Source organism: Blennius ocellaris, assembly GCF_963422515.1.
Source record: "Blennius ocellaris genome assembly, chromosome: 21".
NCBI classification, from domain to species: Eukaryota; Metazoa; Chordata; class Actinopteri; order Blenniiformes; family Blenniidae; genus Blennius; species Blennius ocellaris.
The window spans coordinates 899,086-915,080 of NC_137670.1; the positions used below are offsets into that span (position 1 = coordinate 899,086).

Genomic DNA, 15,995 nt, shown 5'->3' on the forward strand with positions numbered 1-15,995 from the left:
CTTTAGAATGCATTTATTCAAAAACGTAAAGGAAAAACCAATCCCAAACATGGCCTGAGAACTTAAAGACGCTGTTGAACACAAAAAAAAAAACCATTTAGTATTAAAAGCATGAAATGAAGTGAAAGCAGCTGTGGAAAGCCCATTTTAGAAACATTGTCAGGGTTCCTTCCAGAATAGTCTTATTGTGCAACAGTTGGCAGACTGTGGACATTGTGGTGAAAAACTCAGTATGAAGGACACGTTAATGCTGCAACTTGAAACTAAACTATTTTCGACTACACATAGATGATAAAACATGATAAAAGAAGAACCAGTTGGACCAGAATCTTTTTCACCAAAGGCATGAACCAAGAGTTGCTCTTCAAATTAAGAGTCCGTTTTACAAATACAACTTTCTGCAGAATAGCAAAATAAAAAAAAAGTCCCTTAAACTAGACCTCTGCTTTTTGTAACTTGAGAGCAAAATTGACAAACCAGGTCTATAAGAAATTACCTGAGGAATTGAACCCAACTGGGGAAACGATGTCCTTGTCCTCGTTCTCGTTGCCAGTGTCGAACCACTACCCCTTCTTCAGTGTTCCACTGTCACAGTCCAGGACGATGTGCTCGTGTGACACGCATCACGCTGGCTAGAAATAATTTACCACAATATGCAAAATATCAAAATATTTAACTATGACTCACTTGAGAATAGATATTTACAGGGACGAGAAGTGGAAAAACCGTGGCGGTTGTGAGAGACACGGGTCGGAGCAGGAGGGAGGAGGTGGGTCGCCCTCTAGAAGAGTTTGTTCCAGTCTCTGGTCGCCTCCATGAGGTGCCGCTGGCCGTGGCCGATCCACTCTTCTTGACTGTCGAAGAGTCGGCCGCAAAACCAGCAGCTGAAGACCCGCCGGCCGCAACCGGACAGAGTTTTCACCACCTCGTACTTTTTTTTGCTTTTTTTCCTCAGTTTCATTGTCAGGAGGAATCGCTCTCGAACAGAACTCCGGACTGGCCGAGGTCTGGGACGGTCCATTTGCGACGACGTGCCTTTGGCGGAGGAGGAACTCTGCTCTGGAGGGTCGAGCTGCGACAGTACTTGGATTGTTTTCTGAGAAAGAGCCACCTTAGTGACAGCACCTTGGTACCTGCTGACTATTTTCATGATGTTGGCCACTTCGGGAATGTAGGCGTCCGGGTGATTCAGCACCACCACCGGCTGGTATCGACGGGGACATTTGATCTGCTGTTCCGATCTGAACGGGGAAAGTCGTAGTGTCCTCTCTACTTCTTTGGCTACGGGGTTCCAGAATACAGTGGTCTCCTTGTCCGTCGGTGCTTTGTTTGAGAGTCTTCTGGCCTTATGCACCGTTGCTGGAAGCTCATCAAACAGTGCTTTCCTGCGCCTTTTCCTTTGGCTTGGAGGCCGGATGGGCCTTGGTGCTAGGATAGGTTTTTCTACTTCGCATGGCTGCAACTTCACATTCATTCCAGAGTGTAATCTACAAGATTCACTGATATCTTTCTTTGATGTATTTTGTAGGTGGATTAATTTCTTTACTGCATCAGAAGCGTTTGCATTAGTTTTATTTGACGACACGAGGAAACACTGAGTTTGAGGTCGAGTTGCCAGGAACAAGGGTTGACTGCTCGAGGTTTGAGCAGCGCTGGGAAGAAGGCTCCCAGACGGAGAGACTATTTTAAATATGACCTTGCCTGCAGAGCCTTCGCTAGTTTGGTTGCACTGAGTCCCAATCTTTGATTCCTGGTTGTTCAGGAGCAAGCCCGATTTGGGTGGAGAAATGTATCTGAGCAGAAATGCTTGGCGACCACTTTGTAATGTGTTGGCTTTGTCAGCGGAGGTAACGGGCATGGCTAACACTGGTCGCGAGTTCAACGACACCTGTGTATTTGCCAGTTTGAGGTGAGACGTACTGGGATTCTGAGCCAATGGGACAGACCTTTGCAGCAGGTAACATGTCGGCTGCGTCTTTGCAATTTTGTCTGGAGGTGCGTTATGTGGTGTACTTGAAAGGAAGATGGGGCCCTTCAAACCTGGGCTGTTGATCAAATAGTGGTTGGTGGAGGTGCCCACCCCAGGTGGAACTGCTGAAAATAGAGTTGGCGCCCCTACCTTTCTACTGTTTGGAGTCTGCGTCAAGTCAGTGGCACTCGTCCTGTCCAGCCCTGGCTTCATGTAAGACACATTGATCTGAGGATTTGCAGAATTCGTGATAAGCTTGAAGCCTGGCATGGCTAAAGGATTCTCGGTAGCTCTCAGCAGGACGGGAGGCTGACCGTCTGGTAACTGGAGTAGTCGCAAAGTTGTTTTTGAGGGTTTGAGCGAGTCATTGCTCGAACTCGATGGTGCCGCTCGGTCTTTGTTGAGCTGCTGAGAAATGATGACGTCTGAATGTTCTTTCACAAAGGATTCCAAGGAAGTTGGATTCCAATTAGTTTCCTGGGGTTTTTTGGAGACTGGAATACTCTCCTCCTCAACTTTGATGATATTGAAGTCCTGGAGCACCGAATCAGGATGGTCCTCGTCAACACTCGCTGCACATTCATCGACCTGGACGCCCTCATCACCGAAGGGCTTTGGAGAGTTCGGGTGATGTGATGTTTCACAGACACTCCGATCACTGTCACCATTTTGCATTGCACTCGGGGAAGCACTGAATGTTTCCTTTGAATAATTGTGAAAAGTATATACTTCTTGATTCGGTGAACTCTGCGTTGCACTTTGTGGACTGCAGGCAGAAGAGAGGAGCTGTGAGAGAGGCGCCGGCCCGTCCCGATGGCTCTCCTCAGTCCGAGCTGCGTCTGTTCTGTTCGGAGTCTTTTCTGGAGTGTCACCAGCAGCTTTCTCTCCGCGTATGGAAGCAGGGTCTTCCTTTCCATTAATCATCGACAATTCGCCGACAGCTCCGCAGTTTTCCAGCGTGTCATTAGTAACTTTCCAGGTGGAGAGAAAACTGGACCGGTCACTACGAGCGACTGGAGAACCGTTGAGGCTCGTGACGTCTGAGAAGCACATCGTGGCAGCCGAGTCATTGTCCAGCAGACTTTCTTCGGTGTCGACATTTTCACTGGGATGGCTCTGCTCGCCGTCGTCCTCCGACTCGTTGGTCGCGGGGTATAATGTGTCTGAAGGAGTCGTACTTCCATTGAGTAAAGGGCTGGTGGGTACCTCCACATCGCCTCTCTCTGGAGGGGCATTAGAGGTGCAGATCGAGGTTTCCTCTTCCTCCATCTTTACTCTGACAGCCATGATGTCGTTTCGATCTATCTGGACGTCAGACGTACTTCTGGGTGAAACAGCTAAACAATGCGATGATGGGACGGTGCCATCAGGGCACTCCCCATTCTCAACGGAGCATTTAACCGCTGTGGAGCACACGCTTTCAACTATGGAGTGTCTGGAAGTGGGCAGCTCCTGATTGGCTGACGGTACCACTTTGAGAACCAGATGCTTTTTGCCGTCGACCAACTTGAAACCCATGACTTTGGTTGTGCAGTTTGCTGGCAGAGAGATTTTGTTCTTGAGCATGAGAACCGTCACTCCGTTAGCGTTGGTGTAACTTCCAGCGTCTGAGCTGGAAGAGTTTTCGCTTTCCTGCGACGTGACTGGTGCGGAGAGTTCTGCGGACTGACACATTTTGCTTTTGTTGTCCTTTCTCTGTAAAAGCCCATCAGATATGTGGTAGGTGTGTTCTAAGCAGAGCTCCGGCTTGAGGACTCTTCCATTTGGGTTCGGTAAAGTGTTGAGTTTGGACGACCTGGGACCCTCGGGCGAATCCCCAGACCTCCTCAGGAACACCTTCAGGCTGGACGTGGCGCCGTCCTCGCCATACCTCCAGGCCTCCCTGCGCTCAGCCTGCTCTTTGTGAACGCTGGCCGTGTGCTTCTTGAGGTACTCACTTTTGGCGGCACCGAATCCACAAAGGAGACAGGTGAAGGGAAAGGTACCCGTGTGAGCGTCCACGTGCCTCTGGTGGTCGTCCTCGTTCAAACTGATGTGTCTGCATTTTGAGCACTTCCAGTGTCTCTCGTTGTGCTGGTGGAGGTGCTGGACAAAGGTCCCGGCGTCCAAGGTGGTGAAGTCACACCAGTCGCACTGGAACTGGCCGTTGACGCTATGGCACATGATGTAGTGTCTGGTGAGCAGCAGCAGGGAGTACTGCACGTCGTCGTTGCATAGCTCGCACCTCACCAGAGTGTTTCGGTGGGCGATCCGGTGGCGCTGCAGAACCGCAAACTCGTTAGTGACAAACTCACACAAGTCGCAGGGGTAAGTAGGCAGGGCTCCGCGGTGCACCGCCCGGAAGTGTTTCAGCAGATCGTTGGGGCTGAAGGTGCAATTGTCTTTGCACACTGAGCATCCAAAGCTCAGGATCTTTCCAGAGAAAACGGCGCCCTGCGGCCCCCGACACTGGCCTCTGGTCTTGGTGGGAGTGGCATCTTCTCTACTGGAGGAGTCTTCGGTGTTGTTCGCCTCGACTTTGTCTTTAAAATACTTCACAACGTCTTTGGCCTTTTCATTGTCAATCTCAGATATGCAGTTCTGGGCAGACTCGGGAGGTGTCGTCAACTCTTCTTCCATCGTTGTAACCGCCGATACCTAGGAGACAAAACAGCACACAGTTATTAAGAACCAATCTTCTAGTGCACTCTGGGCTCCAAGTTCACATAATCAAACCACGAGATATTAAATCAGCAGGAGGGTCTCCTCGTCACCCAGCAGGAGAACGAGAATCTCCTCGTCACCCAGCAGGAGAACGAGAATCTCCTCGTCACCTTAAAGTCTTAATTAGTGACTTTGACTTAGTGACACACTACGAAACACTAGCTCAGGAAGCTGCTTCGTAACATCCATGACTTTTCGCAGGCTGGTGAAACGTTTCCCCTGAAATGTCCTCGGCCAGGAAACCCGGTCTGGACCGTTTCGCCTCCACAAACTCCGAGAAGAACGGACGGAAAACCTTATTTTATTTTCAATTTTAAAACAAAACAAAAAAAACAGGCGACGGCTCAGCTCACGTTTTTTCGTTTCCCCACATCACTGAACAAAGACGTTCTCCGACATCAAAACGAAAATCGAACAGCCGGAAGGTAGACGGACCTTTGGCTCCACGTGGAAGCTCGTTTAAATACGTCTACTTGTTCAATATCAACTGGTCCTACAGTTTGACCTCTGAAGACAGGAACCTGGGCCTGGATGGTAGGGCAGCCCTACATCAGAGGTCCTACAGTTTGACCTCTGAAGACAGGAACCTGGGCCTGGATGGTAGGGCAGCCCTACATCAGAGGTCCTACAGTTTGACCTCTGAAGACAGGAACCTGGGCCTGGATGGTAGGGCAGCCCTACATCAGAGGTCCTACAGTTTGAGTTCTGAAGACAGGAACCTGGGCCTGGATGGTAGGGCAGCCCTACATCAGAGGTCCTACAGTTTGAGTTCTGAAGACAGGAACCTGGGCCTGGATGGTAGGGCAGCCCTACATCAGAGGTCCTACAGTTTGAGTTCTGAAGACAGGAACCTGGGCCTGGATGGTAGGGCAGCCCTACAGACAGTATAACTCAATACCACGTCATCTCATTTTAAAACAGAAAGACACATCCCAGTTCGCCACACCTTATAGTTGTGTATCGTTCAATTCAATTCAACTTTATTTACAAAACACCAAATACAACAGTCATTTCTAGCTGCTTTTTATAGAGAAAATAAATGCGAGTGTTGAATACCCGTTGTACACGTAGTACAGAGAGTAGAGAGTACAGGGAGTACAGAAAGCACCGAGAGCACACATAGTACAGAGTACATGTAGTGCCGAGACTACATGTAGTACAGAGTACAGGGAGTACAGAAATTATAGGTAATACAGAAAGAACAGGGTACATGTAGTACAGAGAGTGAAGGGAGTACAGAGAGTAGAGATAGTACAAGGTACATGTAGTATATGGAGTACAGGGAGTACAAGGAGTAGAGGGAATAAAGAGTACATGTAGGACAGAGTACAGGGAGCACAAGCAGTAGAGAGAGTACAGAAGTACAGAGAGCCCAGGGAATACAGGAAGTACAGAGGACAGGGAATATAGAGAGGAGAGAGTACAGGGAGTACAGAGAGTAAAAAGAATACAGGGATTACAGGAAGTACTGAGAGTACAGGGAGTACAGGAAATGGGGCACAGAAGTACAGGTAGTACAGAGTACCGAGAGTACATATAGTACAGAGAGTACATGTTGCGCAGAGAGTACATGTAGTACAGATACTACAGGGATCACAAAGAGTACAGGAAGTACAGGTAGTAGAGAGTATATTTAGTATAGGTAGTACAGGGAGCACAGAGAGTACAAGTAGTACAGGAAGTACATAGAGTACAGGAAGTAAAGGAATTATAGGTGGTATAAAGAGTACAGAAAGTACAGGGAGCACAGCGAGTAAATACAGTACATGTATTACATAGTACAGGCAGTGGTAGATGGAGTACTCACCTGGACTCCTTTAGTTACTCTTCTCCCATTAAATCAAGTTGCTGCAGGTGAAGAAGCGACGGCACCTGAACGACAATTCAAACAACAAGTTATTGTACTCTGACTAACCCTGGGATTACAGTACACCCTGGGATTACAGTACATCATCTACACCCTGGGACTACAGTACACCATCTACATCCTGGGATTACAGTACACCATCTACATCCTATGATTACAGTACATCATCTACACCATGGGATTACAGTACACCCTGGGATTACAGTACACCATCTACACCCTGGGATTACAGTACATCATCTACACCATGGGATTACAGTACACCATCTACATCCTATGATTACAGTACACCATCTACACCCTGGGATTACAGTACACCATCTACATTTTATGATTACAGTACACCATCTACACCCTGGGATTACAGTACACCATCTACATCCTATGATTACAGTACACCATCTACACCCTGGGATTACAGTACACCATCTACATCCTATGATTACAGTACATCATCTACACCATGGGATTACAGTACACCATCTACAGCCTATGATTACAGTACATCATCTACACCCTGGGATTGCAGTACACCATCTACATCCTATGATTACAGTACACCATCTACACCCTGGGATTACAGTACATCATCTACACCATGGGATTACAGTACACCATCTACACCCTGGGATTACAGTACACCCTGGGATTACAGTACACCATCTACATCCTATGATTACAGTACACCATCTACACCCTGGGATTACAGTACACCCTGGGATTACAGTACACCATCTACAGCCTATGATTACAGTACATCATCTACACCCTGGGATTACAGTACACCATCTACACCCTGGGATTACAGTACACCATCTACATCCTATGATTACAGTACACCATCTACACCCTGGGATTACAGTACACCATCAACACCCTGGGATTACAGTACACCATCTACACCCTGGGATTACAGTACACCATCGACACCCTGGGATTACAGTACACCATCTACACCCTGGGATTACAGTACACCATCTACACCCTGGGATTACAGTACACCCTGGGATTACAGTACACCATCTACATCCTATGATTACAGTACACCATCTACACCCTGGGATTACAGTACACCCTGGGATTACAGTACACCATCTACAGCCTATGATTACAGTACACCATCGACACCCTGGGATTACAGTACACCATCTACACCCTGGGATTACAGTACACCATCTACACCCTGGGATTACAGTACACCATCTACACCCTGGGATTACAGTACACCATCTACATCCTATGATTACAGTACACCATCTACACCCTGGGATTACAGTACACCATCTACATCCTATGATTACAGTACACCATCTACACCCTGGGATTACAGTACACCATCTACATCCTATGATTACAGTACACCATCTACATCCTATGATTACAGTACACCATCTACACCCTGGGATTACAGTACACCATCTACACCATGGGATTACAGTACACCATCTACAGCCTATGATTACAGTACACCATCTACACCCTGGGATTACAGTACACCATCTACATCCTATGATTACAGTACACCATCTACACCCTGGGATTACAGTACACCATCTACATCCTATGATTACAGTACATCATCTACACCATGGGATTACAGTACACCATCTACATCCTGGGATTACAGTACACCATCTACATCCTATGATTACAGTACATCATCTACACCATGGGATTACAGTACACCATCTACAGCCTATGATTACAGTACATCATCTACACCCTGGGATTACAGTACACCATCTACATCCTATGATTACAGTACACCATCTACACCCTGGGATTACAGTACACCATCTACACCCTGGGATTACAGTACACCATCTACATCCTATGATTACAGTACACCATCTACACCCTGGGATTACAGTACACCATCTACATCCTATGATTACAGTACACCATCTACACCCTGGGATTACAGTACACCATCTACATCCTATGATTACAGTACACCATCTACATCCTATGATTACAGTACACCATCTACACCCTGGGATTACAGTACACCATCTACACCATGGGATTACAGTACACCATCTACAGCCTATGATTACAGTACACCATCTACACCCTGGGATTACAGTACACCATCTACATCCTATGATTACAGTACACCATCTACACCCTGGGATTACAGTACACCATCTACATCCTATGATTACAGTACATCATCTACACCATGGGATTACAGTACACCATCTACATCCTGGGATTACAGTACACCATCTACATCCTATGATTACAGTACATCATCTACACCATGGGATTACAGTACACCATCTACAGCCTATGATTACAGTACATCATCTACACCCTGGGATTACAGTACACCATCTACATCCTATGATTACAGCACACCATCTACACCCTGGGATTACAGTACACCATCTACATCCTATGATTACAGTACACCATCTACACCCTGGGATTACAGTACACCATCTACATCCTATGATTACAGTACATCATCTACACCATGGGATTACAGTACACCCTGGGATTACAGTACACCATCTACACCCTGGGATTACAGTACACCATCTACATCCTATGATTACAGTACATCATCTACACCATGGGATTACAGTACACCATCTACAGCCTATGATTACAGTACATCATCTACACCCTGGGATTACAGTACACCATCTACATCCTATGATTACAGTACACCATCTACACCCTGGGATTACAGTACATCATCTACACCATGGGATTACAGTACACCATCTACACCCTGGGATTACAGTACACCCTGGGATTACAGTACACCATCTACACCCTGGGATTACAGTACACCATCTACATCCTATGATTACAGTACACCATCTACACCCTGGGATTACAGTACACCCTGGGATTACAGTACACCATCTACAGCCTATGATTACAGTACATCATCTACACCCTGGGATTACAGTACACCATCTACACCCTGGGATTACAGTACACCATCTACATCCTATGATTACAGTACACCATCTACACCCTGGGATTACAGTACACCATCTACATCCTATGATTACAGTACACCATCTACACCCTGGGATTACAGTACATCATCTACATCCTAGGATTACAGTACACCCTGGGATTACAGTACACCATCTACACCCTGGGATTACAGTACACCATCGACACCCTGGGATTACAGTACATCATCTACATCCTAGGATTACAGTACACCCTGAGATTACAGTACACCATCTACACCCTGGGATTACAGTACACCATCTACACCCTGGGATTACAGTACACCATCCAGACTCTGGGTACTGCAAGTCTCCTCCCATGCTAGCGAGCTTCTAGCCAAAACCTCCAATCTCAGAATCCATCCAGAATATTTACTCATTGTCATATAATGTTGGTATAATTTAGCAGTTGTCAACACTTCATAATGACCTGCCCTCCTCAACATAGACACGAACCAATCAGACATAGACACTAACCAATCAGACATAGACACTAACCAATCAGACATAGACACTAACCAATCAGACATAGACACTAACCAATCAGATAGACACTAACCAATCAGACATAGACATTAACCAATCAGATAGACACGAACCAATCAGACATAGACAGCAACCAATCAGATAGACACTAACCAATCAGACATAGACAGTAACCAATCAGATAGACACTAACCAATCAGACATAGACAGTAACCAATCAGATAGACACGAACCAATCAGATAGACACGAACCAATCAGACATAGACAGTAACCAATCAGATAGACATGAACCAATCAGATAGACACGAACCAATCAGACATAGACACTAACCAATCAGACATAGACAGTAACCAATCAGACATAGACAGCAACCAATCAGATAGACACTAACCAATCGGATAGACAGTAACCAATCAGACATAGACACTAACCAATCAGATAGACAGTAACCAATCGGATAGACACTAACCAATCGGATAGACAGTAACCAATCAGACATAGACACTAACCAATCAGATAGACACTAACCAATCAGATATAGACACAGATATAGTGTCTATATCTGATTGGTACCTGAACTTGTTACTTGAACTAGCACCTGAACTAGTAGTGGGTAGCGTGGAGCCACACTACCCCCCTGCTCCACACTACCCACTACTCCACACTACCCACTACTCCACACTTCTCCACACTACTCCACAGCTCCACTGTGCCACACTACTCCACACTACCCACACCTCCACACTACCCATACTACTCCACACTACCCACACTACTCCACACTACCCACTACTCCACACTACCCACACCTCCACACTACCCACTACCCACACCTCCACACTACCCACACTACTCCACACTACCCACTACTCCACACTACCCACTACTCCACACTACCCACACCTCCACACTACTCCACACTACCCACACCTCCACACTACCCACACTACTCCACAACTACCCACACCTCCACACTACTCCACACTACCCACACCTCCACACTACCCACACTACTCCACACTACCCACACCTCCACACTACTCCACACTACCCACACCTCCACACCTCCACACTACCCACACCTCCACACTACTCCACACTACTCCACACTACCCACACCTCCACACTACCCACACCTCCACACTACTCCACAGCTCCACACCTCCACACTACCCACACCTCCACACCTCCACACTACTCCACACTACCCACACACCTCCACACTACCCACACCTCCACACTACCCACACTACTCCACACTACCCACACCTCCACACTACTCCACACTACCCACACCTCCACACTACCCACACCTCCACACTACTCCACACTACCCACACCTCCACACTACCCACACCTCCACACTACTCCACAGCTCCACACCTCCACACTACCCACACCTCCACACCTCCACACTACTCCACACTACCCACACACCTCCACACTACCCACACCTCCACACTACCCACACCTCCACACTACCCACACTACTCCACACCTCCACACTACTCCACAGCTCCAGGTCACAGTTCTACAAACCATCATCGTTCCATTAAACTCCCAAAACTGATGATGTGTCTCACTTAATAACTACTAGTTGTAATTTGATTAAAGTAAGTAACTTGGAGCTTGTGCAAGAAGTAAAAAGTTAAACACACACACACACACACACACACACACACACACACACACACACACACACACACACACACACACACACACACACACACACACACACACACACACACACACACACACACACACACACACACACACACACACACACACACACACACACACACACACAGTGTTATTCCACCGCGTCCTGCTGTGTGTGTGTGTGTCCGGACCGGCCCGGGACACTTGTCGGTTCCGGTTCGGGGAATGTGGAGTTGGACCGGCAGTTTGTTTCACACCAAAACAGAGCACCCCCCCCCCCCCCCCCCCCCCCCTCTTCCTCTCCTCCTCTTCCTTCCCCCCCCCCCCCTCCCCTCCCCTCCTCCTCCTCCTCCTCCTCCTCCTCTTCCCCCCCTCCCACGCGAACACAGTGAAAGTTGGGCAAAATGTCGTGTCTCTTACTCTAGAGTGGACGGAAGTTGCGGCGGGCTCCGGTCCGGGGCGGACATGGTGAACGGGAGGCTGGACGGAGGAAAACACAACAACACAAACATGAGTCTTCCTCCGCTCTCTGTGGAGCCACAGCGACGGCGGCCATGACACTACATCCGGGCACCGCCGCGCACTCATGGAGGAGCGGATGAATATGTATTACGTCTCCGAACTGAACTATAGTGCCCCCCCTCCCCTCCCCTCCCCCAGGCCCCCCCCCCCACCCCCACCCCGCCGCCTCGCGCTCCTAAACACACTGGAAACCAGTGTCCTTTACGGCAAAACACAACCAGTTTGACGAGACGCGGCACACAACATGTCCGTGTTTTCTCTGCATGAGTCCTACGTCATCCTTTGTGCGTGTGTGTGTGTGTGTGTGTGTGTGTGTGTGTGTGTGTGTGTGTGTGTGTGTGTGTGTGTGTGTGTGTGTGTGTGTGTGTGTGTACTGTAGGTGGAAGAAGAAGCAATGAGCAGCAATGGCGGACACACGCCATTTTCTCTTCAATCCATTCTGCCATGATGGCTTCTGTTGAGTTTATCTGACCAAGTTAATCCCCCCCAACACACACACACACACACACACACACACACACACACACACACACTGAGGCTATCTGTTGGGTGCTACTAACTTGATGGAGCAGCACTTTGCAGGAAATAAGGATTCAATTAATTGCATTTGTCAGACAATGTTATTCTGCCACTTCACTGGTTCAGAGCAGAGGAAACCTCGCTGATGTGACTGTGCGACGCCCTCTGTTTCTTTTCTACCTGCATCATAACCACGTCGTTGCCGTTTTATCCTCAGATATTTCATTTCATTATTGATTATAGGGATGCTCCGGTCAGGTTTTCTGCTGCCGATCACCGATAGCGATCGGCCAACGAGCCGATCGCCGACACCGATCACATGGGTTTGCTGTACATTTTTCAATTTCTTTATGATGAGTGCCACGTTCTGGAGAGATGATTTGGGGGGGGGAAGGAACAATGAAATCACCTTGATTTAGACAAAAGGATGTTTTTACTTTTTCAAGAGGAATAAAAATGCAAAGACCTTGCAAAGAACGACTGGAAAACACTTAAGATGACCTGCTATCAGTAACGCAATCTTAACAGATTAGACCTATTCAGGCTCTCGACAGGCTGAATAGTGCAAAAAAAATCGAATAAATAAAAGGCAATATATCTCAACACTGCCTAAATCAAATAATGGCAAAGGAAAAAAACAACTTAATGCTAATCTTTCTTAGAATTTACAAAATAAATGTCTAAATAAAATGTTAAACTCAGCATTGCTCCATAAATCACTGATGAAACTTAGAGAGGATGAGAGACGTTGGGTGTGACAGGACACTGTGTGGAGCTCTGGATAGCTACGTCAGTACACTGTGTGGAGCTCTGGATAGCTACGTCAGTACACTGTGTGGAGCTTTGGATAGCTACGTCAGTACACTGTGTGGAGCTCTGGATAGCTACGTCAGTACACTGTGTGGAGCTCTGGTGGGGCTACGTCAGTACACTGTGTGGAGGTCTGGTGGGGCTACGTCAGTACACTGTGTGGAGCTCTGGATAGCTACGTCAGTAACTGTGGAGGTCTGGTGGGGCTACGTCAGTCCACTGTGTGGAGCTCTGGATAGCTACGTCAGTACACTGTGTGGAGGTCTGGTGGGGCTACGTCAGTCCACTGTGTGGAGCTCTGGATTGCTACGTCAGTAACTGTGGAGGTCTGGTGGGGCTACGTCAGTCCACTGTGTGGAGCTCTGGATAGCTACGTCAGTACACTGTGTGGAGCTCTGGTGGGGCTACGTCAGTACACTGTGTGGAGCTCTGGTGGGGCTACGTCAGTACACTGTGTGGAGCTCTGGATAGCTACGTCAGTCCACTGTGTGGAGCTCTGGATAGCTACGTCAGTACACTGTGTGGAGCTCTGGTGGGGCTACGTCAGTACACTGTGTGGAGGTCTGGCGGGGCTACGTCAGTACACTGTGTGGAGCTCTGGATAGCTACGTCAGTACACTGTGTGGAGGTCTGGCGGGGCTACGTCAGTCCACTGTGTGGAGCTCTGGATAGCTACATCAGTCCACTGTGTGGAGCTCTGGCGGGGCTACGTCAGTCCACTGTGTGGAGCTCTGGATAGCTACGTCAGTCCACTGTGTGGAGCTCTGGATAGCTACGTCAGTACACTGTGTGGAGCTCTGGATAGCTACGTCAGTCCACTGTGTGGAGCTCTGGCGGGGCTACGTCAGTTCACTGTGTGGAGCTCTGGATAGCTACGTCAGTCCACTGTGCACTGTGAAGAAAAGGGGCGGGGTTTTTTGTGATCGGCCATGAAAGACATTGATCGGCAAACGCGGAACCCGTATTTTCCACGGAGTTCGGCTGATAATTATCGGTGGCCGATCGATCGGGGCACCACCATTATTGATAGATTCGTTTCATGCTTTGATGTAAAGAGCTTTCATGTTGATCTACGGGTTTAATTTTCTCACTGCAAGGCCTGTATAGATGAACAAGGGGAAGTTAAAGGAAACATTCAAGGCTCAAAGGCAGCGGCAGCAGCATTGTGGCAGTAGTACACACTCATCTGAATGATTCCCTCGCAGCCCGGCCGGGTGTTTGTTTGCTCGCTTTAATAAAACTGGGGCACCTTTAATCCCCTTTTGGAGAGAACACACAGGAAACAATGACTTTTATGGCCAATTCATCAAAAACGTACAAATGTGGCCGAGCTGCTGTTTCTTGACAACAACTTTCATTGGACACAATCTATACAAGCCTTTCGTTTCATTTGTTGAACACGTAGAAACAGCTTTTGTCATGTATAATATTAAGTGAGCTATATGACTTTACACCAGGGGTCTCAAACTCAATTCACCTGGGCGCCGCTGGAGGCGGAGTCTCGGTGAGGCTGGGATCAGGGATTCCACATCAGAAGGTGTACAAACATCCTCAAACGTCGTTATTACCGGTCTGAATGATTTGTCCTGAATATGTCCTGGAACATGAATGGAACAAGATCGTGGTTCTTCTGAACATGGTTCCTCTTGCTGCCAGACACTTTGGCCGCCACATTCGTCTTGAGCCAGGAAGCAGTTGAGACCCTCACAACGTCTTGAAGATGAGCGTCAGTGAGTCTGGACTGAAGAACTTTTAGCACAAACACTCGGTCCGCTTGAACATTGGGGAAAGTCCAGAGAGGCTGGGGGGGGGGGGGGGTGGGGGGGGGGATTCTCTCAAGCTCAAGCTTGTCCGAGTTTCCTCTCACGTCCCTCAACTTTAGCTTTGAGGTCGGAGTTGCACTCCGAGGACAGGAGGAGCTTCTCCCACATCAAAGGGGAAGGGGTCTGCAAACTTTTTTTTGAAGTGTCTTTGTGCGTCTTGAAGTCTTGAAGCAAATCTTTGATCCGTTTCCTTCTGCAGCTTCAGAACAGCGTCGACATATCTTTCACCCCTGGAGGGTGTGGCTGCGTCCAGAAGAGCCTTGCCCGATGGGAGACGTCCCCGGTTTGTCTGAGAGAGCCGGACTTTCCACAACCGCAGGATGATTCCCTCAGGTTGTCATCAGCAGCACCGACCAGCTGCTCCTGGCCGTCTGACTTTCTGTTCAGGAAATTCAGCTCGTAGGCGACGTGGCCAAGAAAAGCCACTCTGAATCGCTCAGCGCAGGAACGTCCAGCCTCATCCTCCAACATCAAGGTGTCGGCAACCCGCCACAGTTCAATACGTCCAGTCAACGAAACCGGCAGAGTGCAAAGAGGCGTATAGGACAAATATGGCGATGGTCACTGTGTGTGAAGGAACGACGCTCACGGCCAGAGAGCAGCCGGTACTCTCGGTACTCTAATTACTTGTGAATCGTACAACTAAATGACACTGAGAGT

General features: G+C 48.1%; 1 protein-coding gene across 1 annotated transcript; it reads right to left on the reverse strand.

Moving 5' to 3' along the window:
- Positions 1–15: 15 nt before the first annotated feature.
- On the reverse strand, positions 16–12,220 carry LOC308146094 (zinc finger protein 518A). Its single transcript, XM_080517743.1, has 3 exons — positions 12,082–12,220; positions 6,480–6,544; positions 16–4,606 (listed from the first exon to the last, which is right to left on the reverse strand). Exon 3 carries the CDS (start codon positions 4,586–4,588, stop codon positions 782–784), a length of 3,807 nt encoding a protein of 1,268 aa, XP_080373869.1. The 5' UTR covers positions 4,589–4,606; positions 6,480–6,544; positions 12,082–12,220; the 3' UTR covers positions 16–781.
- Positions 12,221–15,995: the final 3,775 nt, after the last annotated feature.